The following is a 23,964-nucleotide window of genomic DNA, read 5'->3' on the forward strand; positions in this document are numbered from 1 at the left end:
TTTAGACCTGGTTTAGTCCTGGTTTAGTCCTGGTTTAGTCCTGGTTTAGTCCTGGTTTAGACCTGGTTTAGTCCTGGTTTAGTTCTGGTTTAGTTCTGGTTTAGACCTGGTTTAGTCCTGGTTTAGTCCTTTAGTCCTGGTTTAGTTTTAGACCTGGTTTAGTCCTGGTTTAGTCCTGGTTTAGTCCTGGTTTAGTCCTGCTCTAGTCCTGGTTTAGTCCTGGTTTAGTCCTGGTTTAGTCCTGGTTTAGACCTGGTTTAGTCCTGGTTTAGTCCTGGTTTAGTTCTGGTTTAGTCCTGGTTTAGTCCTGGTTTAGTCCTGGTTTAGTCCTGGTTTAGTCCTGGTTTAGTCCTGGTTTAGTCCTGGTTTAGTCCTGAACATGACACGTGAACATGAGCCGAGGACAAGTCCACGTACATGTGGTTTTTGTTACGTTAAAAGTTCCAGTTTGAGCTTTAACTCGTGTTCTAAAGTTGTTCTGGACTTGTATTTGTTTCGTTCATGTGTTTGAGTAACTTTTAGTTTTTTCATCTGTCTCTAAATGTTCTCAACAGAAAGTTCTCTCACTGTAAAATGTAGAAATGGACGAAGTACAAACCCGACGCACCACAGAATATATTAAAAGTCTTTTATTACACGAGGCTTTATTGAACATGAATGAGGAGGTTTTATTGTGTCTCTGAACAGTTAATATTACTGTATTTTTCACATGATCAGGCGCATTAAACAAAACAAACAGATGACACTTTAGACTTTTTTATTTCCTACAAGGACGACTCACTGCACACTGAGTAATAATGTGTTTAATGCAGCTTTGACACATTTGTTTACGTTTTACAGAAACAAAACTTAAAACTACATTAAAAAACTTTAAAAAAAAACGTTTGAAAAAAAACAAAACATCTCTTTCCTTGTGTCGCTGATACAGTTCAGCTTTTGTTGGACTAAAAGACACGACTCAGTGGAATATGAGGGAAAATCAGTTCAGGGTCAGTGACATGACCAGAATTAAGGCCCCGTTCACACTAGTGTGTATGTGAGTGGTTTTGTTGTGTGTACAGTGTTCGTTCACATTAATCCAATGTTAAACGTCTCCAGAGTCTGAACGACCTGGTGCCTCCAGCTCCACGAGTTCATGTTGGTCCTGATGTGATGGGGACTGTGGGACTCCTGAAAACTCTGATACTCTGATGTAGGAGCTGGAGTCTCGTCCTGATTGGACACGTCACTGTGACTCGCTCCTTCTGATTCTCTGGGTTCATGACATCGTCATGTGATGATATTGAGGAAAACAGTTTAAACAAACCAGAGACAAACTGAACCTCGTCATCGGTCTAAGAAAAGACGGTTTTGATGCTTGAAATCTTCCTCGGCTCGAAATCAGCTGCTGCGACTTCAGACACAGTGAAGGACCTGGTGTTTTTCTCCCTACGTAAGCATAAAAACTGCAACTTTTGGACGTGTAACTTTTAGAATGTAACAGACGCTCCAGACGTTCTAGACGCTCCAGACGTTCTAGATGCTCCAGACGCTCCAGACGTTCTAGATACTCCAGATGCTCCAGACGTTCTAGACGCTCCAGATGCTCCAGACGTTCTAGATGCTCCAGACTTTCTAGACGTTCTAGACGCTCCAGACGTTCTAGATGCTCCAGACGCTCCAGACGTTCTAGATGCTCCAGACGTTCTAGACGCTCCAGACGTTCTAGATGCTCCAGACTTTCTAGACGTTCTAGACGCTCCAGACGTTCTAGATGCTCCAGACGCTCCAGACGTTCTAGATGCTCCAGACGTTCTAGACGCTCCAGACGTTCTAGACGCTCCAGACGTTCTAGATGCTCCAGACGTTCTAGATGTCCAGACGTTCTAGACGCTCCAGACGTTCTAGACGCTCCAGACGTTCTAGACGCTCCAGACGTTCTAGACGCTCCAGACGTTCTAGATGCTCCAGACGTTCTAGATGCTCCAGACGTTCTAGATGCTCCAGACGTTTTAGATGCTCCAGACGTTCTAGACGCTCCAGACGTTTTAGATGCTCCAGACGTTCTAGACGCTCCAGACGTTCTAGACGCTCCAGACGTTCTAGACGCTCCAGACGCTCCAGACGTTCTAGACGCTCCAGACATTCTAGACGTTCTAGATGCTCCAGACGCTCCAGACGTTCTAGACGCTCCAGACGTTCTAGACGCTCCAGACGTTCTAGATGCTCCAGACGTTCTAGATGTCCAGACGTTCTAGACGCTCCAGACGTTCTAGACGCTCCAGACGTTCTAGATGCTCCAGACGTTCTAGACGCTCCAGACGTTCTAGACGTTCTAGATGCTCTAGACTAGGGGTGGGCAAACTTTTTGACTCATGGGTTCTAAAATTTGACGAAAGGGCCGGACCAGGAGCAAATGGATGGAGTTTTTGATAATCCACCTCATAAGAGAAAAAGCTAACATGGAATATACAGGAAACATATTGAAATATTGAAATATTCCATAATTGAAAATCATTACAAAACATTACAACAAAATATCTGTCTTTCAAGTCCCATGGTATTTGGTATTTATTGAAATTACTTTTAAAACACTGTAAATGATCATTATTATTATTATTGTTGTTATTATTATTCAAGTTTGGCGGGCTGGATTAAAAAGATTAAAGGGCTGCATATGGCCCCCGGGCCATAGTTTGCCCACCCCTGACAGAAGGTAAATACAAGTGTGTTCTGTTAGTTTCTCAAACCACTGAACGTCTCAGTCGAGTTTGATCGACTTTACACTGACAAACACAGAGTCAGTGCTGCGCGTGTTGGTCCTGCTGCAGCTGCAGGTGGAGTCGTCTTCACGTCGTCGCGCGGCGGTGGTTTGGTGAGGTGACGTGTGCAGTGGAGCCAGACCCCAGCAGAACATCCCTCTGTCACAGAGAGAACATTCATATTCCACTGAGTCGTGTCTTTAGTCTGACAGAACCTGAACCACATCAGCAGCACAAGGAAAGAACTGTTGTTGTTGTTAACGCTTATAGTTTATGCAAATGAGTCATGTGGTTTTGAGTTTTGTTTCTATAAAACAAAAACAAATGTGTCAAAGCTTCATTAAACACTTTATTACTCAGTGTGTATTTGAGGTGGGGTCAGTCCTATCATCAGAAGAGCCTCGAGTCAGAACATCCATGTTCAGGTCGTGTTACAAATTGTTACAAATGAAATTGTATTTCAAGTTTTAAATATTTTAAAAAGTAAATATTAAAAGTAATAAATATATTAAACCCTTAAAATACAGCAAAAATGTTTGAGGAAATAATGATTTGGGTGGAAATGGCTTAAGTCTTAAGTGGAACAGGGTTAATAATTGTCTGATTTTCAGGCAACAACTTGGAAAATGTCGAGCTCCACAACCTTCATTTCAATTTTATTTTAAATCTTTTTCTTTTAATAAAGCATTGGTGGTTTGTAAACCAACAAATGAAGTCATGTTGGCCTTAGCTGATGCTGTTATACATGATTATGTGTTTTCCTGTTAATATCTCTAAAAATGTTGATGTTGCAGCCATTTTTAATTGGTAAACATCTTCCCTGATCCAGGGGTTATTCCCTGTTGGTTTCATCAAATAAACATTCAATTGTTCAAGAGAAATGTTGCTGACAAACCAATAGAAGAGAGAAGGATTTTCTGACTAGTGGATCTTCTGATGAACTGAATCGTCCTCGTGGGAAATAAAAAAGTCTCAAGTGTCGTTCGTTTGTTTCACTTCATGTCACTTATAATCTGAAAAATACAGTAATATTAATCGTTCAGAGACACGATCGCTCAGTCGACAATAAAATCTCCTCATAAACGTTCAATTTGTGACTTTTAAAATATGGGTCCCCAGAAAAAACGTTGGAGAAACACTGATCTGTTTAGTTTTGAGCCGCTGTGCAGCGCAGTGTGTCGTCATTTCAATACAAACATGATCAAAAACCAGACAAAAATAAATTGACGTTAAGTGTTTTAGTCTCGTTCTGGGATCATCTGACATGTTTAACGCCGCCTCCCTCACGTCGTGTGTGTAAAATAAGGCTCATGTTTCACTTTTGGACAGGATTAAGGTTAAGACCCTCCAGAAATAATACTTTTGAACACTTTAGTACTGCACAGATTACTGCAAACACGGCTCAGAGTACGACGAGATTATGAGCCGCGGGATTACGGGAGTTTAAAAGAGCACGGAGCCAAACAAGCGAGTATTCACTCACTTTTCTGATCTGCAAGAGCGCGGGAAAAACCTCAGACGGTAAGGAAACGTGTACTACTACTACTACTACTACTACTACTACTACTACTACTACTACTACTACTACTGCTACTACTACTACTACTACTACTGCTACTACTACTACTACTATTCTGTGCTTTTAGTGAAATACTGAAGTAGTATTTTCTTGTGTTTAGTTGTATGGCCTCTAGGCATGTGCAGTGGGCCTCACCTTTAGGTAAGAGACCTCAGACCGGACCTCAGACCAAAGATCAGACCAGACCTCAGACCTTAGACCAGAGATCAGAACTAAGACCAGATCAGACCTCACACTAGATCAGACTTGAGACCTCTGACCAGACCTCAGACTTCAGACCTTAGACCAGAGATGAGACCAAAGATCAGACTTCAGACCAGATCCGTCCTAAGACCAGACCAGAGATCAGACCTCAGACTTCAAACCTCTGACCAGAGGAGACCTCAAACCAGACCTTAGACCAGACCAAACCAGACCAGATCAGATCTGTGTAAAAGCAGCTCTGCCCTGTCGTAAAAGAAACACACATTTTTGACATTCTTCAGCGTCTGACTGGTCCTGATTTGGTCCTGGTTTAGTCTCGGTTTGAGCCCCTGTTTAGTCCTGATGTAGACCTGGTTTAGTCCTGGTGTAGTCCTGGTTTAGTTCCACTTTTAGACCCTGTTTTAGTGTTAGTGTCAGTGCTGAGCGCCCGGTGTGACCCACTGCATTTTGCTCACAGGCTTTAGTGGTTCTGGTCCAGGGACAGTTTGGATTTAGGACTCGGTGTGAAGTTGAGCGAGACCCGGGTGTGGGAGGGCATCTGATCTAATCCTGTCTGTCCCACACACAGAGAGAGTCACATCAGAACGACACGTTTACCTCCTCAGAGTCGGAGGGTTTTCTACTTTTTAATCCCGAGGAAACTCTTGAGGCTGAAAAACACTAAATATTTTATCTGACGTGTCTTTCGTTTGGACGGTGACGACGTTTTTGGGGCTTAAAAATGCAAAAATCTGAGTGGAAAAGCTAAATACTCTCCGCCGAAGCGTTTCCTTCCGCATGTCGTTTCCATTTCCGTCACGTACGTCACTGTTTTGTTGTGACGACGTTTTATTTGGACTGAACGCAGAAATATTAAGTCAAAAAACGAACCAAAAATATCGACTTAAAACAAGTGAAACGGGACACGAAGAATCTGACTCACAGTTACCTTCTCAAAATATAAAACTTGTGAATGAAAAGCGCTTCGTGGCATCACAATTTGGAACAGAGCGTTTGGAGTTTTGCAAAAATGTGAACGAAACACAACTGCAGCTCTGTTTTTGACGAGGAAACACTGGATTGAAAAACTTGGGGGAAAAAAAATTGAACATGGATCAGAAAACAGTGTCATATGTGAGCCTTAAATCCGAGTCACATTTTGAAGGTGTTTTTTGTTTTGTTGATCATTTAGTTTGTTTTTTTTGGGTGACAGAGATGAACGCTGGAGCCGCCGCCGGAGCCAAAGCTGCTCCTCCCAAGTTTAAGCAGAAGGAGGCGAGACAGTTCAAGAGCAAAGCCCCCAAAGCCGGACAGAAGGGGTGAGTGGACCGAGACGACCAAGGAACGGACTCGATACTCAGTACTTGATACTTGATACTTGATACTCGATACTCGAGACTGACGCACAGTGATGATAAAAAAAAAAAAAAAAAAACTCTTTCTTTAAACTGCAGAAAGTGATTTTCCACATTTAATTGTAAAACTTTCTTTTCTATTCCCATGTGGCCTCATCCCTCAGTGGTCCAGATCTAAACCAGGTCTAAACCAGGTCTAAACCAGGTCTAAACCAGGTCTAAACCCTAAACCAGGTCTAAACCAGGTCTAAACCAGGTCTAAACCAGGTCTAAACCAGGTCTAAACCAGGTCTAAACCAGGTCTAAACCAGATCTAAACCAGGTCTAAACCAGGACTAAACCAGGTCTAAACCAGGTCTAAACCAGGTCTAAACCAGGTCTAAACCAGGTCTAAACCAGGTCTAAACCAGGTCTAAACCAGATCTAAACCAGGTCTAAACCAGGATCTAAACCAGGTCTAAACCAGGTCTAAACCAGGTCTAAACCAGGTCTAAACCAGGTCTAAACCAGGTCTAAACCAGGATCTAAACCAGGTCTAAACCAGGTCTAAACCAGGTCTAAACCAGGTCTAAACCAGGTCTAAACCAGGTCTAAACCAGGTCTAAACCAGGTCTAAACCAGGTCTAAACCAGGTCTAAACCAGGTCTAAACCAGGTCTAAACCAGGATCTAAACCAGGTCTAAACCAGGTCTAAAACCAGGTCTAAACCAGGACTAAACCAGGTCTAAACCAGGTCTAAACCAGGACTAAACCAGGTCTAAACCAGGTCTAAACCAGGTCTAAACCAGGACTAAACCAGGTCTAAACCAGGACTAAACCAGGTCTAAACCAGGTCTAAACCAGGTCTAAACCAGGTCTAAACCAGGTCTAAGCCAGGACTAAACCAGGTCTACACCAGGTCTAAACTAAACCAGGTCTGAACCAGGTCCAGGTCGGTACAGACTGACTTGAGCTCGGATCTCTATGTGCGAGTAAAAGTTCATTTTGTGGTTTTTTTGGTCTTAGGTTTGACAACGACGTTCCGGGGATGGACGGACTTGGAGGTGAGAGAAACGGGAAAACGGTTTATGTCTGGGATGTTTAGTTTCCTTCTCTTGTGTTTTTTGTAGTTCAGTAAATTGTCTTATTTTTTTATTTTATTGTCTTTATTTTTGCAGACTCGGCCGTGGTTTGTCCCTGGGAGGCGTTCGGCGACATGGAGCTGAGTGACCTGGCGCAGTTCGGCATCGTTTAAAATCACAAAAATGAAGCTCAGTCCTCCTCGGTTTGTCTTCGACGTAGCAGAGTTCTATTTTCATCATTATTTCTGTTCAAACAAATCTATATTTTATTATGTAAACGTTTGAGAGCAGTTTGCAGTTGTGTAAATAAAAGTGTTTTAGTGCGTGACCTGTTTGTGTGTCCTTGGGCAGAACACTTCCCTTCGCGCCCTCGGGGTCTGCGTGTTCCCAGTGAACGAGGCCAAACCGGATCAGAGAGCAGCTAATGTCGTGCGCCTGATTCGAAGTGTGTTTAAGTTTGAAGTGAAGTTTATCATGTCACTTCCTGATTGGATAACGGTTACCTAGCAACCGTAATGTAAACAAGAAAGAAAACAAGTCAGAAAGACAAAAAAAAAAAACTGATTTGACTCAAATAAAAGACGACAGATTCATTTTGGTGAATTTTTAAACTAAACATGGACTAAACCTGAACTAAACCTAGACTAAACCAGGACTAAACCAGGACTAAACCTGGACTAAACCTGGACTAAACCTTGGACTAAACTTGGACTAAACCTGGACTAAAGCTGAACTAAACCTAGACTAAACCTGAACTAAACCTAGACTAAACCAGGACTAAACCTGGACTAAACTTGGACTAAACTTGGACTAAACTTGGACTAAACCTGGACTAAACCTGGACTAAACCAGGACTAAACCAGGACTAAACTTGGACTAAACTTGGACTAAACCTGGACTAAACCAGGATTAAACCTGGACTAAACCTGGACTAAACCTGGACTAAACCTAGACTAAACCTGGACTAAACCAGGACTAAACCAGGACTAAACTTGGACTAAACCTGGACTAAACCTACTAAACCTGGACTAAACCTGGACTAAACCTGGACTAAACCAGGACTAAACCTGGACTAAACCTAGACTAAACCTGGACTAAACCAGGACTAAACATGGACTAAACCAGGACTAAACAGGACTAAACATGGACTAAACCAGGACTAAACCTGGACTAAACCAGGACTAAACCTGGACCAAACCTGGACCAAACCTGGACTAAACCAGAACTAAACCCGGTAATACAGGAAGTGCTCCATTGTGCCGCAATAACACAACATGAGAGAGATTTCGATTGAACTGTGATGTTAAAAAGATGTTCAACAGAATGTGGGGAGGGCATCTGACTCACAGAAGGAGGGTTATTAGGGTTGTTACTGAAGCTGGTTTATTCTGATAGAAACTGGGATACAGTGACATGTAAACGCAGTATCCCGGTTACTGCAGCATAAAGTTGAGTCAGATGCGTCCAAAAGACACTTTCCAGTCTTTTTATCTCAACAGTAGCGACATAAATAAAGTGATCATACATGAGAGAAATGAGTGTAAAATAAAGAGCTGCTCTAAACCTGCACACGTACAATCTGCACTCGTGTGACGCTGAAAAGTTAAAACATGTACGACACACACACAGAACAGACTCACCATCATCAGCACCTCTTCTGTCACAAAAACAACTCACATAATCCACTGAGTCGAGTCATTTAGTCCGACAGAAGCTGAACCACATCAGCGGCACAAGGAGCAGCTGATTTTATCACCACTAACAGTTTATGCTAATTAGCCTGCAATTCTGTAAAACAAATGTGATCAGAGTTGAATTATATTTTCAAACCTGCTGATGTGGATCGAGATCAGGAGAGTCAAACTCATTTTGTTCTGGGGGTCGTGTCCAATCGACTTTGATCCAAAGTGTCCGGATCAGAACTCAAGTCATATAAACCCCAAAAATAACAAGAAGTTCAAATATTTGTGCAGAGAAACACAAATCTATTACAGAAATCTTTTTTGAATTGATGAACTCTTTCTTTTACAAAATATTATAATATTATGAACAACCTGAAACTTTAAGAAAAATACAATTTCAACACAAAGTTTGAACATGAACTTGTCTGTAAACAGGAATAAGTCCATTTTTGTTGTAAAATCCTGCACTCGGCTCCACTTTTCTCATGTTGGACATTTTTCTGATGAGGGTGTCACGGTCAACAGTCAAAACGATCGTCCTTTAAGAGCGTTTGGAAAGAGACAAGTCTTCATTTGTGCTGCTCTGGTGGGAGGGGCCACGTACAGAGACGCTGGAGACGCTGCTGTGATAAACACCACAGAAAATTAACACCATTTTAATAGAAAATATCATTCAAATATTTAAGTAGAAAATCAGCCGAGGGCCAGATTAAAGGTCTTGGAGGGCCGGATCTGGCCCCCGGGCCGTATGTTTGACACCTGTGGTCTAGAGTGGTTCTGGTTTATATGTTGTAAAGTTGAGTTTATTTATGCAGAAGATTTGACTGAAGAATCTGTAGGTTTGATGTGTGCAGTGGATTGTGGGATTCTCACGCTGCTTAAACCTTCTGAGCTTCTGACACTAAATGAACTCATGGTTTGTATTTTTCCTGGTTTATTAAATTGATTTAAGTTCATTTTTGCACTTGTGCATTTGTAAGATTATGTCAAGAAACCGGGACACTGCATTTGATCATGTCCACGGGGATATGAGTGTCCAGGTTTGTCAGTGCACAAACACAGTGTCCAGAACACTGACAGAACCTGGATATGGATCATAACCGGGATCCTGATGTGCATGTGAACACACTCAGTGTTGACTGATCGTGTCTCTGAACATTAGTTTTACTCAAGTTTTAAACCATGAAAAACAGTCACTGAAGCAGAAATAAAAGGATCCATAAGTCTCCTGAAGTGCACTGACCTTTGCTGATTCATCAGCTTCTTTTTGGATAAACAAGCTGCATTTCTCAACTTTACCTGCAGAAACACTGAGAGTTTTCACTGACTCAGCAGCTCCCTCATGTGTCAGAACTGTGTATTACAGATCTACATGCAGGTCGAGACAAGGTGACCCCAAAAAAATCTTTTGCGACCCGGTCGCTGTAAATAAAAAGTAGAAATTTGTCTGCAGCTCTTTGAAAACTGTTGTTAAAATTTGCTGTAGAAATAAAGTGGACGGGATTTAGTTTGAATGAAAAACAGACACAGAAATGAATCTGAATGAGACTTTTATTACAGACTGAGCAGTGACACGGGCCCGGGGGGCGGCGTGACGGGCCCGGGGGGCGGCGTCACGGGCCCGGGGGCGGCGTGACGGGCCCGGGGGGCGGCGTCACGGGGCCGGGGGGCGGCGTGACGGCCCGGGGGCGGCGTCACGGGGGCCGGGGGGGCGGCGTGACGGACCCGGGGGCGGCGTCACGGGCCCGGGGGGCGGCGTGACGGACCCGGGGCGGCGTCACGGGCCCGGGGGGGCGGCGTCACGGGGCCGGGGGGCGGCGTCACGGGCTCAGCAGATCCCTACACTACTTATTTTAAATATTAAATTAATCCAGATCCTAAAAACCAAACGCCGTACAATGTTTACAATTTACAGGAACACCGGACTTTAGGCAGGATCAACAAGAAACAACACAGACGCACAACCAGGTCTGAACCAGGTCTGAACCAGGTCTAAACCAGGTCTGAACCAGGTCTAAACCAGGTCTAAACCAGGTCTAAACCAGGTCTAAACCAGGTCTGAACCAGGTCTAAACCAGGTCTGAACCAGGTCTAAACCAGGTCTAAACCAGGTCTAAACCAGGTCTGAACCAGGTCTAAACCAGGTCTAAACCTGGTCCGAACCAGGTCCAAACCCGGTCTAAACCCGGTCTAAACCCGGTCTGAACCAGGTCTAAACCAGGTCTAAACCAGGTCTGAACCAGGTCTAAACCAGGTCTAAACCTGGTCCGAACCAGGTCCAAACCCGGTCTAAACCCGGTCTAAACCCGGTCTGAACCAGGTCTAAACCAGGTCTAAACCAGGTCTGAACCAGGTCTAAACCAGGTCTAAACCAGGTCTAAACCCGGTCTGAACCCGGTCTGGTTAAACGATGCCAAACTGCGCCAGGTCGCTCAGCTCCATGTCTCCGAACGCCTCCCAGGGACAAACCACCTCAGCGCCTGAAAAACAAAAATGCATTTACAAGATTTTTAAGATGTAAATTCCACAAAACAACTCTTGCCACCTTCAAGTTTCTACTTAAACGAGCGGCTAAAGAAAAACAGACTTGTGGACACTTTTAGTATAGATTTGTTACTTGTTTTTGTTTTGTTTAAGTTTGTGGTGTTTCCTGCCGAGGGACGACAGATGGAAATGTTGAGTCTTGCTATAATCTGGCATATTTACACTGCAATGTTGTAGATGTTCATTAATATGCACTGATCCCTATTAATTAAATAAATAAATAAATAAAAATAAATTTGTTTCGGTAAAATACAGAAAATCTGCTTAAAAACGACCAAAACACAAAGAAAATGTGATTTAACTGCCTCACGTTTGTCATGAATGAGTCGAGGGCAGAAAGATTCTCCTTAATTACGACTCGTTTCACAGTTTTATTTTTACCAACCACCACAAACCGAGACTGTCCTAGTTTTTTATTTAGAAAATCTGGTCACTCTTCACTAGTTCCACAGAGCTGATCAGTCCTGAGTTTCCACACTTTTCATTTTTCTTTTCTTTCTTTCTTTTCTCAGAGACGTAAATCACAAAAAACAAGGTGCATCTCACAGTTACACAATATGGAAAAGTCTGTTATTTCTCTTTTGTTTCTCACCTCCGAGTCCGTCCATTCCAGGAACATCATCGAATCTGGAAAACACGAAAGCAAAAATCATTCCCAAAGACAACAAACACACGTGTGTGCGTCATTATTCTTCCGTTTCAGTTGAAGTCCTTTCATTCGTCAGGAGATTTTCTGAGTTTTGTAAAAGTTTCTGTTAGAATCTGTCATTATTCGTTGATTTCAAATCGGGGCGGAACTGGATTCATCGCAACAAGAATCAAAAATCACAATGAAAACAAACAAAATGAAGAAATCACCAAGGCTCACAAATCTGAAGTCCCATCATTTCCTCCACAAACCAAATCTGCTGCTTTATGCTGCATAAAAAGCTGCTAAACCTGTAGTTTTAAATCTGTTCAAACATGTGCTGAAACATCCCCGTGTGTCAGATGCCCTCCCTGCGTCTCCACGTTCTGAAATGTGATTTTTGTGCTCGTTTGTCGGTTCAGATTTCAGTCTTTTCGGCGACGTTTATACGATGACGTCCGAAACAGGAGACGCGAAAAAAAGTGGCGTCGTGTTTTCACTTTTTATTCTACGTTGAGACGAGCGTTTTCAGGAGGAAACCTGCGTGTGTGGAATTGGATTGTGTGTGCATGTCAGGCAGCTCGTGGTGACTCTACTTGGTGATGTTTGTGACGTAAACGCGTACGTGACCTGAGCACATGTGACCAGAGTTTTGCGTCTTGGGCAGTGTAGACGGAAACACTACGGCGGAGCGTGTTCAACTTTTACACTCTGGAGGTAGTTTCAGATTTTTGCGTTTTTAAGCTCCAAAAACGCCGTCACCGTCTAAATGAAAGGCACCTCCCATAGAATAACTGGTCGTTTTTACGTTCAGTCTGCACCTGAAGTGACACAGATCTGATTTTTCATCCCTATGTTCCTGTATCGGATCTTTTAATGTCAGTCTGAACCACACAGATCCAATTTTTTCAAATACGTGACCCAGGACACTTGGATCTGTGCTCCTGAAACTGATCCATATCTGATCTTTGACATGTGACTTGAGTGTGAACAGTCAGGTCACATTCATCCACCTACACGACAGGCCCCGAGTCTCGTCAGTGGAGGGAAAGCGAGGTCAGAGAGTTTATTCATATTTGTGGGGATCGTTGTATTTGGGTCAAATTGGAGGGGCCTTATCGGGAAGCGGACGTTTTTCAATTAGTGCTGTCATGCGATTAAAAAAATGGAGAGATTAATTAATTATGATCTGTAATTAATTAATCTAATTAATCTCATTTTAATCTCACCTAAAAATTGCTGAGAAAAGCTTCAATTTGAGGTATTTTCATTTAAATTCATTATTACATTATTGTGGCAGATCAAAAGACTGATATAGAACAAAAAAAAGTGACTTTATAAAGTCATTTATTGTTTAACAAATGTCTCCAATTTGTCTGTTGAGCCCAAGTCTCCATGAATAAGAAACTGTTTACTGTAAAGTAGCAAAGACGAGGAAATCTGAACATAATAACTTTTGTCGACTTAAAGACAATAAAAAGTCCAGTCTTTCCTTAACCAGATTAAAAATATTATTGATAGAGAAATGCTTTATACATGAGATCACTGGTTTTAGTCCTGGTTTTAGTCCTGGTTTAGACCTGCTTTAGTCCTAGTTTAGTCCTGGAATGGATTAATCCTGGTTTTAGTCCTGGTGTTAGTTCTGGTTTAGTCCTGGTTTAGACCTGGTTTAGACCTGGACTGGATTAGTCCTGGTTTTAGTCTTGGTGTTAGTTCTGGTTTAGAGGCACAGGAGGAAGCTCGGTTTATGCAGCGAGAAAACACGATCCACACGCGGCTCACGGGAGCAGGTCAGTGTCCACACAGCGACTACGGAAGGAAACATGGTCCACGCTTTCTCATGTGTGTGTGTGTGTGTGTTGATGATGATGTGTGTGTGAGTGTGTGAATTTGTGTGTGTGTGTGTGTGTGTGTGTGTGTGTGTGTGTGTGTGTGTGTGTGTGTGTGTGTGTGTGTGTGTGTGTGTGTGTGTGTGTGTGTGTGTGTGTGTGTGTGTGTGTGTGTGTGTGTGTGTGTGTGTGTGTGTGTGTGTGTGTGTGTGTGTGTGTGTGTGTGTGTGTGTGTGTGTGTGTGTGTGTGTGTGTGTGTGTGTGTGTGTGTGTGTGTGTGTGTGTGTGTGTGTGTGTGTGTGTGTGTGTGTGTGTGTGTGTGTGTGTGTGTGTGTGTGTGTGTGTGTGTGTGTGTGTGTGTGTGTGTGTGTGTGTGTGTGTGTGTGTGTGTGTGTGTGTGTGTGTGTGTGTGTGTGTGTGTGTGTGTGTGTGTGTGTGTGTGTGTGTGTGTGTGTGTGTGTGTGTGTGTGTGTGTGTGTGTGTGTGTGTGTGTGTGTGTGTGTGTGTGTGTGTGTGTGTGTGTGTGTGTGTGTGTGTGTGTGTGTGTGTGTGTGTGTGTGTGTGTGTGTGTGTGTGTGTGTGTGTGTGTGTGTGTGTGTGTGTGTGTGTGTGTGTGTGTGTGTGTGTGTGTGTGTGTGTGTGTGTGTGTGTGTGTGTGTGTGTGTGTGTGTGTGTGTGTGTGTGTGTGTGTGTGTGTGTGTGTGTGTGTGTGTGTGTGTGTGTGTGTGTGTGTGTGTGTGTGTGTGTGTGTGTGTGTGTGTGTGTGTGTGTGTGTGTGTGTGTGTGTGTGTGTGTGTGTGTGTGTGTGTGTGTGTGTGTGTGTGTGTGTGTGTGTGTGTGTGTGTGTGTGTGTGTGTGTGTGTGTGTGTGTGTGTGTGTGTGTGTGTGTGTGTGTGTGTGTGTGTGTGTGTGTGTGTGTGTGTGTGTGTGTGTGTGTGTGTGTGTATAGGACAGTAGTGCAGACATCATGAGTCTATGCAGGTTGTTTTCACCAGTGACATTTAAGTTGTAGGTGATTTTATATTTGTTATTTTCTTTTATATTTCACGTCGGGAGAAGAATTGTGTTTTTCCCTGTGCTCTGCTGCTCTGTTCTACTGGCTCTTCCACCTCGTCCATTGTGCGACTTTGACGCCGTAAACGTCGCTCTTACTGCGCGTGTTTTGTGTGGGTTTCCGACAATGAGTGGAATTGCCGAAATTAAAAAATGTATAAATGTGTTTTTTGTTTGTGTGTGTGTGTTGTTGTCCCAACAACACATAAAAACAGGTTTTATAATAAAGCAACTCGCATACAGAAACAGTAAAGTTGGAGATTAAAAATGAGATTAACGTGATTAAAAAACATAACGCGCTAAATATGACTGTAATTAATTAATCGCAATTAACGCGATAATTTGACACCCCTATTTTCAATGTCCGAGCGCGGCTACAGGTGGACCTGACTCCAATGTCAACGAAAAATAAAGAGCCTGCGAGACAAACACGAGGAGGATAAAGTCTCAAACAAACGAAGCGGCCGTGGACGTGTGACCTGAACATTTTACCAACAACTAAACTGGATTTTGAGAGACGAGCTCAGAGTTTAGACGACTTTGCTGAGGTGGGGCGTTTAAAGTTCACACTGGAGGTCACACACAAATCACTTTTAAATGGAAATATGAAGTAGAGGTCTGCGCGGGACAGAATTTTCACCCCTCCTCACCCCTTCTGTCCGGCTTTGGGGGCTTTGCTCTTGAACTGCCTCGTCTCCTTCTGCTTGAACTTGGGAGGAGCAGCTTTGCTTCCACCGGGGGCAGCGCCTGCGTTCATCTCTGTCACCCAAGAAAAAAAACAACAAGGATTCAACAAGGAAACATCTGACCCTCTCCTGTAGTAGTAGTAGTACAGTAGTAGAAGTAGTAGTAGTAGTAGTAGTTGCTGTAGTAGTAGTAGTAGTACTCTAAACATGTGTCTCAGTTTCAGAGTAGTTTCAGAGTAGTTTCGGTGTAGTTTCAGAGTAGTTTCGGTGTAGTTTCAGTGTAGTTTCAGAGGAGTTTCAGTGTAGATTCAGACTAGATTCAGACTAGTTTCAGTGTAGTTTCAGAGTAGTTTCAGAGTAGTTTCGGTGTAGTTTCAGAGTAGTTTCAGAGTAGTTTCAGTGTAGTTTCAGAGTTATTTCAAAGTAGTTTCAGTGTAGTTTCAGAGGAGTTTCAGTGTAGATTCAGAGTAGATTCAGTGTAGTTTCAGAGTAGTTTCAGAGTAGTTTCAGTGTAGTTTCAGAGTTATTTCAGAGTAGTTTCAGAGTAGTTTCAGTGTAGTTTCAGAGTTATTTCAGAGTAGTTTCAGTGTAGTTTCAGAGTAGTTTCAGAGTAGTTTCGGTGTAGTTTCAGAGTAGTTTCAGTGTAGTTTCAGAGTTATTTCAGAGTAGTTTCAGTGTAGTTTCAGAGGAGTTTCAGTGTAGATTCAGACTAGATTCAGAGTAGATTCAGTGTAGTTTCAGAGTAGTTTCAGAGTTATTTCAGAGTAGATTCAGAGTTGTTTCAGTGTAGTTTCAGAGTAGTTTCAGTGTAGTTTCAGTGTAGTTTCAGAGTAGTTTCGGTGTAGTTTCAGAGTAGTTTCAGTATAGTTTCAGAGTAGTTTCAGTGTAGTTTCAGAGGAGTTTCAGTGTAGTTTCAGTGTAGTTTCGGTGTAGTTTCAGTGTAGTTTCAGTGTAGTTTCAGAGTTATTTCAGTGTAGTTTCAGAGTAGTTTCAGTGTAGTTTCAGAGGAGTTTCAGAGTTATTTCAGTGTAGTTTCAGAGGAGTTTCAGTGTAGTTTCAGAGGAGTTTCAGGGTAGTTTCAGAGGAGTTTCAGGGTAGTTTCAGAGGAGTTTCAGTATAGTTTCAGAGTAGTTTCAGTGTAGTTTCAGAGGAGTTTCAGTGTAGTTTCAGTGTAGTTTCGGTGTAGTTTCAGTGTAGTTTCAGTGTAGTTTCAGAGTTATTTCAGTGTAGTTTCAGAGTTATTTCAGTGTAGTTTCAGAGGAGTTTCAGTGTAGTTTCAGAGGAGTTTCAGTGTAGTGAGCGCCCCCTGCAGGCAGATATAAGACAGTGCCCTCCAGTGTTGAATGTCCTTTTCCCTGTCAGTAATAATAGTAATAGTACAAACATGTTGACAGGTGCTGATCCTGTCACACTGATTGGATTTTCAGATTTGACGCGTTACATAAGTTACATAAGTCTATAATCTGCAGATGTTCTCATGGTGTTTTGTGTCTCAGCGTTTCTACGGCAACGTGGCTCAAACGCTCAAATCCTATTGGCTCAGAGTCAACGCCATTTTGATATTTTGAGAGAAACGACTCGCACGACTGAAATAATGATCCAAATGATTCTGGTGAAGGTGTGTGGAGTTTAAAAACACAGTGGAGCACTTCATGTATCGCCACAGGATGACATCACAAGGTGGAAGAGAGTGTTTTTAGTTTGGAGGGAAGAGCTTGGTCTAAATGTGCAGGGTTTGTGCTTTAAGCATGTGAATTTTTTTGTGTAAATGTGTGTAAATGTGTGTGAATGTGTGTGTAAATGTGTGTGAATGTGTGTGTAAATGTGTGTGAATGTGTGTGTAAATGTGTGTGAATGTGTGTGTGTGTGTAAATGTGTGTGTAAATGTGTGTGTAAATGTGTGTGAATGTGTGTGTAAATGTGTGTGAATGTGTGTGTAAATGTGTGTGAATGTGTGTGTAAATGTGTGTGAATGTGTGTGTAAATGTGTGTAAATGTGTGTGTAAATGTGTGTGTAAATGTGTGTGAATGTGTGTGTAAATGTGTAAATGTGTGTGTAATGTGTGTGTATGTGAATGTGTGTGTGTGTGAAATGTGTGTGTAAATGTGTGTGTAAATGTGTGTGAATGTGTGTGTAAATGTGTGTGTAAATGTGTGTGAATGTGTGTGTAATGTGTGTGTGTGTGAATGTGTGTGTAAATGTGTGTGAATGTGTGTGAATGTGTGTGTAAATGTGTGTGAATGTGTGTGTAAATGTGTGTGTAAATGTGTGTGAATGTGTGTGTAAATGTGTGTAAATGTGTGTGTAAATGTGTGTGAATGTGTGTGTAAATGTGTGTGAATGTGTGTGTAAATGTGTGTAAATGTGTGTAAATGTGTGTGTAAATGTGCGTTTTATTCTCTGGCAGTTTCATAAATCTGCCTCATCACCAAATCTTCAACCAACAAACTCCACAAAGGATAAATACGGAAGCCCTGAGTGGCAAGAGAAAAAAAATTTAAATAAAAAATAAATAAATAAATAAATAAAATTAAAAAATAAATAAATAAATAAAAAATAGGCTCGTCGTTTGGGCTCTAATTTCTAAGTGTTTCAATTTTAATTTTTATTTATTTGTTTATTTATTTGTATATATATTTTTTGCACTAACAACTAAATTTTTCAATTTATTTTTTAAATTGTTAATGTGGCTGATTAAAAAAAAAAACAATCTTCAGATTGTTTTCCCAGTATATTCGTGTAAATATCAAACTCCACCACTAAATATAAATATTGTTGTTTTTTTTGTTTTGTTTGTTTGTTTTTTCTCAAACCACATCAACAATAAAAAATTAAAAAAAAATAAAATAACAATAATAATAATAATAATAATAATAATAATAATAATAATAATAATAATTTAAAAATACCCGTGGGGGGGGGGAGTATTTATTTATTTTATTATTTTTAGATTTTTTTTTTTTGAGTTTTTTTTTTTTTTTTTTTTTTTTAGAAAAGAAAAGAAAAATACTTAAAAAATAGAGCCCAAATGATGAGCACTAAACTCATGTTCTGATCATGAATAAAACAGAAGGAACTTGTTCACTCAGACTCATTCTATTGTTAAAATTAAAAATCGGTTTCATGATGAGGATTTTGCACAAATTACATGTGGTATCAAAAATACAAATGACTTGAATTAGAGTTTCATTTTGAGAAAAATCATAGAAATAAGAAAAATCTTAGAAATGTGGGAACATAAAGCTAACCCGTGCGTGTGAATAATGTGGCTCGTTGTTGCCTTTAAGTTTTGTTCTTTCTTCTCTTAATCGTTGTGGATAAATTGTTCATGAAGAATGTTTCTCCGTTATGGAGTTTGTTGGTTGAAGATTTGGTGATGGAGCAGATTTATGAACACACACATTTACACATTTACACATTTACACAGAAAAATGCACATGTTTAACGCACAAACCTGCACATTTAGACCAAGCTCTACTCTCAAAACTGAAAACATTCTGTTCCACCTTGTGATGTCATCGTGTGGTGATACATGAAGTATCTCCACACACCTTCACCAGAATCATCTGGATCATTACAGATCGAATTTCTTCACCGATCTCGACTGAACCTAAGGCAAACGGAGCTGTTCACTTGAAAACTACCACTTCATGACATCACAAGGTGGAACAGAGCGTTTTGAGCTTTGGAGATGTAAACAGATTCATGATAAAAGGTTCAGTCCTGATTTAGTCCTGGTCCAGTTCTGTTTTAGTTTTTTTCTTTTAGTCCTTGTTTAGTTTTGTTTTAGTCCTGGTCCAGTCCTGGTTTAGTCCTGGTTCAGTCCTGGTTTAGTCTTGTTTTAGTCCTGATTTAGTCCTTGTTTAGACCTGTTTTAGTCCTGGTTCAGTCCTGGTTTAGTCCTGGTTTAGTCCTGGTTCAGTCCTGGTTTAGTCCTGGTTCAGTCCTGGTTCAGTCCTGGTTCAGTCCTGGTTCAGTCCTGGTTTAGTCCTGGTTCAGTCCTGGTTTAGTCCTGGTTTAGTCCCGGTCTCGTACCTGCAGTGGTTTGAGGCTGGAGTTGTTGGATTCGTTGGAGTCGTTGGAATCGAGCGAACGAGCAAAACAAAGAGTGTGACTCTTTCTTTTTGCCGTGTCTCTGAGGAGCCGCGGCTCGTTGGGCTTTTATACGGCTCACGCTGAAGCCGCTGCCGCCGCCGCTGCTATTCTGAGCTAATCCCGCCCAACCTCAGGACGCCACGCCACCTTCACTCCTCAGATGTTCTGTGGACCGTAAAAGACTTCAGCTCATTAGACCCGCTCAGTTTAGATCGTTCCAACGCTAATGTGTGACCCCTGACCCCTGACCCCAGACCCTGACCCCAGACAACACCAGGACCAACGAGACCCAACTCAGACCCGCTTTAGTCCTGGTTGAGATCTGGAAGAGTCCTGTTCTAATTCTGGGTTCTATTTGTGCTTTAGTCCTGGTTCAGTCCTGGTTCAGTCCTGGTTTAGTTCTGGTTCAGTCCTAATTTAGTCCTGGTTCAGTCCTGCTTTAGTCCTGCTTTAGTCCTGATTTAATCCTAGTCTAGTTCTAGTTCAGTCCTGGTTTAGACCTGGTTTAGACCTGGTTTAGTCCTGGTTTAGTCCTGGTTTAGTCCTGGTTTAGTCCTGGTTTAGAGCTGGTTTAGACCTGGTTTAGTCCTGGTTTAGTCCTGGTTTAGACCTGGTTTAGTCCTGGTTTAGTCCTGGTTTAGACCTGGTTTAGTCCTGGTTTAGACCTGGTTTAGACCTGGTTTAGACCTGGTTTAGACCTGGTTTAGGCCTGTTTTTTCCTTCCACTTGCACACATTTTAAAGCTGCAGTGTGTAACCTTTCTTGTGGGAGGGGTTTGTGCCTTCTGCTCGTCTCCATGGCGATGATGCTGCTTTCTGGAATGTTCTGTCTGTTTGTGACCTCTGTTTTTACGGCTCAAACACACACCTGCCGTCACAGTGAGTGGGCTCGCCGCTCCACAGATCTGACCGCTGACCTGCCCTGGGGGCGTCGCCTGTTTGTTTCCATGGCGACAGTGAGGCGTGGGATTAAGGTCAGGGGCCTAAGACTTTAAACGGCATTATCCAGAGTTATTCTTTACATGAGTCACACAAACGCACAACAACACTTTAATATGACTCACACAAACACTTTAATATGACTCACACAAACACTTTAATATGACTCACACAAACACTTTAATATGACTCACAACAACACTTTAATATGACTCACACAAACACTTTAATATGACTCACACAAACACTTTAATATGACTCACAACAAACACTTTAATATGACTCACAACAAACACTTTAATATGACTCACACAAACACTTTAATATGACTCACACAAACACTTTAATATGACTCACAACAACACTTTAATATGACTCACACAAACACTTTAATATGACTCACAACAACACTTTAATATGACTCACACAAACACTTTAATATGACTCACACACAACACTTTAATATGACTCACACAAACACTTTAATATGACTCACAACAAACACTTTAATATGACTCACACAAACACTTTAATATGACTCACAACAACACTTTAATATGACTCACACAAACACTTTAATATGACTCACACAAACACTTTAATATGACTCACACAAACACTTTAATATGACTCACAACAACACTTTAATATGACTCACACAAACACTTTAATATGACTCACACAAACACTTTAATATGACTCACACAAACACTTTAATATGACTCACACAAACACTTTAATATGACTCACACAAACACTTTAATATGACTCACACAAACACTTTAATATGACTCACAACACTTTAATATGACTCACACAAACACTTTAATATGACTCACAACAACACTTTAATATGACTCACACAAACACTTTAATATGACTCACACAACACTTTAATATGACTCACACAAACACTTTAATATGACTCACACAAAACACTTTAAATATGACTCACAACAAACACTTTAATATGACTCACACAAACACTTTAATATGACTCACAACAAACACTTTAATATGACTCACACAAACACTTTAATATGACTCACACAAAACACTTTAATATGACTCAACAAACACTTTAATATGACTCACACAAACACTTTAATATGACTCACACAACACTTTAATATGACTCACACAAACACTTAATATGACTCACACAAAACACTTTAATATGACTCACACAAACACTTTAATATGACTCACAACAACACTTTAATATGACTCACACAAACACTTTAATATGACTCACACAACACTTTAAAAACACTTTAATATGACTCACACAAACACTTTAATATGACTCACACAAACACTTTAATATGACTCACAACAACACTTTAATATGACTCACACAAACACTTTAATATGACTCACAACAAACACTTTAATATGACTCACACAAACACTTTAATATGACTCACACAAACACTTTAATATGACTCACACAAACACTTTAATATGACTCACACAAACACTTTAATATGACTCACAACAAACACTTTAATATGACTCACACAAACACTTTAATATGACTCACACAAACACTTTAATATGACTCACACAAAACACTTTAATATGACTCACACACAAACACTTTAATATGACTCACACACACACTCACACAAACACTTTAATATGACTCACACAAACACTTTAATATGACTCACACAAACACTTTAATATGACTCACACAAACACTTTAATATGACTCACAACAAACACTTTAATATGACTCACACAAACACTTTAATATGACTCACACAAACACTTTAATATGACTCACACAAACACTTTAATATGACTCACAACAACACTTTAATATGACTCACAAACACTTTAATATGACTCACACAAACACTTTAATATGACTCACACAAACACTTTAATATGACTCTTTAATATGAACACACAAACACTTTAATATGACTCACACAAACACTTTAATATGACTCACAACAACACTTTAATATGACTCACACAAACACTTTAATATGACTCACACAAACACTTTAATATGACTCACACAAACACTTTAATATGACTCACACAAACACTTTAATATGACTCACACAAACACTTTAATATGACTCACACAAACCACTCACACAAACACTTTAATATGACTCACACAAACACTTTAATATGACTCACACAAACACTTTAATATGACTCACAAACACTTTAATATGACTCACACAAAACACTTTAATATGACTCACACACAACACTTTAATATGAGTGATGCCAAGAACACGAAGATGAAGAACATGAACAACACGAAGAACATGAAGAACACGAACATGAAGAACGTGAAGAACACGAACATGAAGAACATGAAGAACATGAAGAACATGAAGAACACGAACATGAACATGAACATGAAGAACATGAAGAACACGAACATGAACATGAAGAACATGAAGAACATGAAGAACATGAAGAACACGAACATGAAGAACATGAAGAACACGAACATGAAGAACATGAAGAACATGAAGAACACGAACATGAACATGAAGAACATGAAGAACATGAAGAACACGAACATGAACATGAAGAACATGAAGAACATGAAGAACATGAAGAACGAACATGAAGAACATGAAGAACACGACATCAAGAACATGAAGAACATGAACATGAAGAACACGAACATGAAGAACATGAAGACACGAACATGAAGAACATGAAGAACACGAACATGAAGAACACGAACATGAAGAACATGAAGAACACGAACATGAAGAACACACATGAACATGAAGAACATGAAGAACATGAAGAACATGAAGAACATGAACACGAAGAACACGAAGAATGAACATGAAGAACATGAAGAACACGAAGAACATGAACATGAAGAACATGAAGAACACGAAGAACATGAACATGAAGAACATGAAGAACACGAAGATGACAGAACATGAAGAACACGAAGAACATGAACATGAAGAACATGAAGAACACGAAGAACATGAACATGAACATGAAGAACATGAAGAACACGAACATGAAGAACACGAACATGAAGAACATGAAGAACATGAAGAACACGAACATGAAGAACACGAACATGAACATGAAGAACACGAAGAACATGAACATGAAGAACACGAAGAACACAAGAACATGAAGAACATGAAAGAACATAAACGAACAGACACGAAGAACATGAACATGAAGAACACGAAAAACATGAACATGAAGAACACGAAGAACACGAAGAACATGAACATGAAGAACACGAAGAACATGAACATGAAGAAAATGAAGAACACGAAGAACTTGAACATGAAGAACATGAAGAACATGAAGAACACGAACATGAAGAACACGGCCGTGAGTAAACAACAAGCAACAAGTGGGATTGAACAGAGAGAAAAAACAAAACAATAATAATAATAATAATAATAATAATAATAATCACCAGGCTGGTGAGGTCAGTGCAGCGGCTCTTTTGAATAAACTTCTCACACTTATTTTTTATTACATATATTTTTGTACAAGACGTCACAGTTTTTGCCCAAACGACATAAATACATTTGACTGTGGCAGTGTGGCTGACGTGGGCTGGTGTAGGAGG

The 23,964-nt window shown here is 40.7% G+C and overlaps 2 protein-coding genes across 2 annotated transcripts; one reads left to right on the forward strand and one right to left on the reverse strand.

Moving 5' to 3' along the window:
• Window positions 1-5,718: 5,718 nt before the first annotated feature.
• LOC110173431 (retinal cone rhodopsin-sensitive cGMP 3',5'-cyclic phosphodiesterase subunit gamma-like) lies at window positions 5,719-7,092 on the forward strand. Its single transcript, XM_020939432.1, has 3 exons — window positions 5,719-5,822; window positions 6,864-6,901; window positions 7,016-7,092. Exons 1-3 carry the CDS (start codon window positions 5,719-5,721, stop codon window positions 7,090-7,092), a joined length of 219 nt encoding a protein of 72 aa, XP_020795091.1.
• Window positions 7,093-11,004: 3,912 nt separating this feature from the next.
• Window positions 11,005-15,412, reverse strand: LOC110173399 (retinal cone rhodopsin-sensitive cGMP 3',5'-cyclic phosphodiesterase subunit gamma-like). The gene is made up of 3 exons (XM_020939401.1): window positions 15,306-15,412; window positions 11,738-11,772; window positions 11,005-11,081 (listed from the first exon to the last, which is right to left on the reverse strand). Exons 1-3 carry the CDS (start codon window positions 15,410-15,412, stop codon window positions 11,005-11,007), a joined length of 219 nt encoding a protein of 72 aa, XP_020795060.1.
• Between the last annotated feature and the right edge of the window lie 8,552 nt (window positions 15,413-23,964).

The sequence above is a fragment of the Boleophthalmus pectinirostris genome, unplaced genomic scaffold (genome assembly GCF_026225935.1).
Source record: "Boleophthalmus pectinirostris isolate CB_2022bp ecotype Guang Dong unplaced genomic scaffold, ASM2622593v1 HiC_scaffold_19, whole genome shotgun sequence".
Classification (NCBI taxonomy): Eukaryota; Metazoa; Chordata; class Actinopteri; order Gobiiformes; family Gobiidae; genus Boleophthalmus; species Boleophthalmus pectinirostris.

Coding starts and splice junctions, on each gene's coding strand:
- LOC110173431 (XM_020939432.1), top strand. CDS start 5,719: ATGAACGCTGGAGCCGCCGCCGGAGCCAAAGCTGCTCCTCCCAAGTTT. Junction 5,823..6,863: donor CCCAAAGCCGGACAGAAGGG/GTGAGTGGACCG, acceptor TTTTGGTCTTAG/GTTTGACAACGACGTTCCGG. Junction 6,902..7,015: donor GGGGATGGACGGACTTGGAG/GTGAGAGAAACG, acceptor TTATTTTTGCAG/ACTCGGCCGTGGTTTGTCCC.
- LOC110173399 (XM_020939401.1), bottom strand. CDS start 15,412: ATGAACGCAGGCGCTGCCCCCGGTGGAAGCAAAGCTGCTCCTCCCAAG. Junction 11,773..15,305: donor CCCAAAGCCGGACAGAAGGG/GTGAGGAGGGGT, acceptor CGTGTTTTCCAG/ATTCGATGATGTTCCTGGAA. Junction 11,082..11,737: donor TGGAATGGACGGACTCGGAG/GTGAGAAACAAA, acceptor TTTGTTTTTCAG/GCGCTGAGGTGGTTTGTCCC.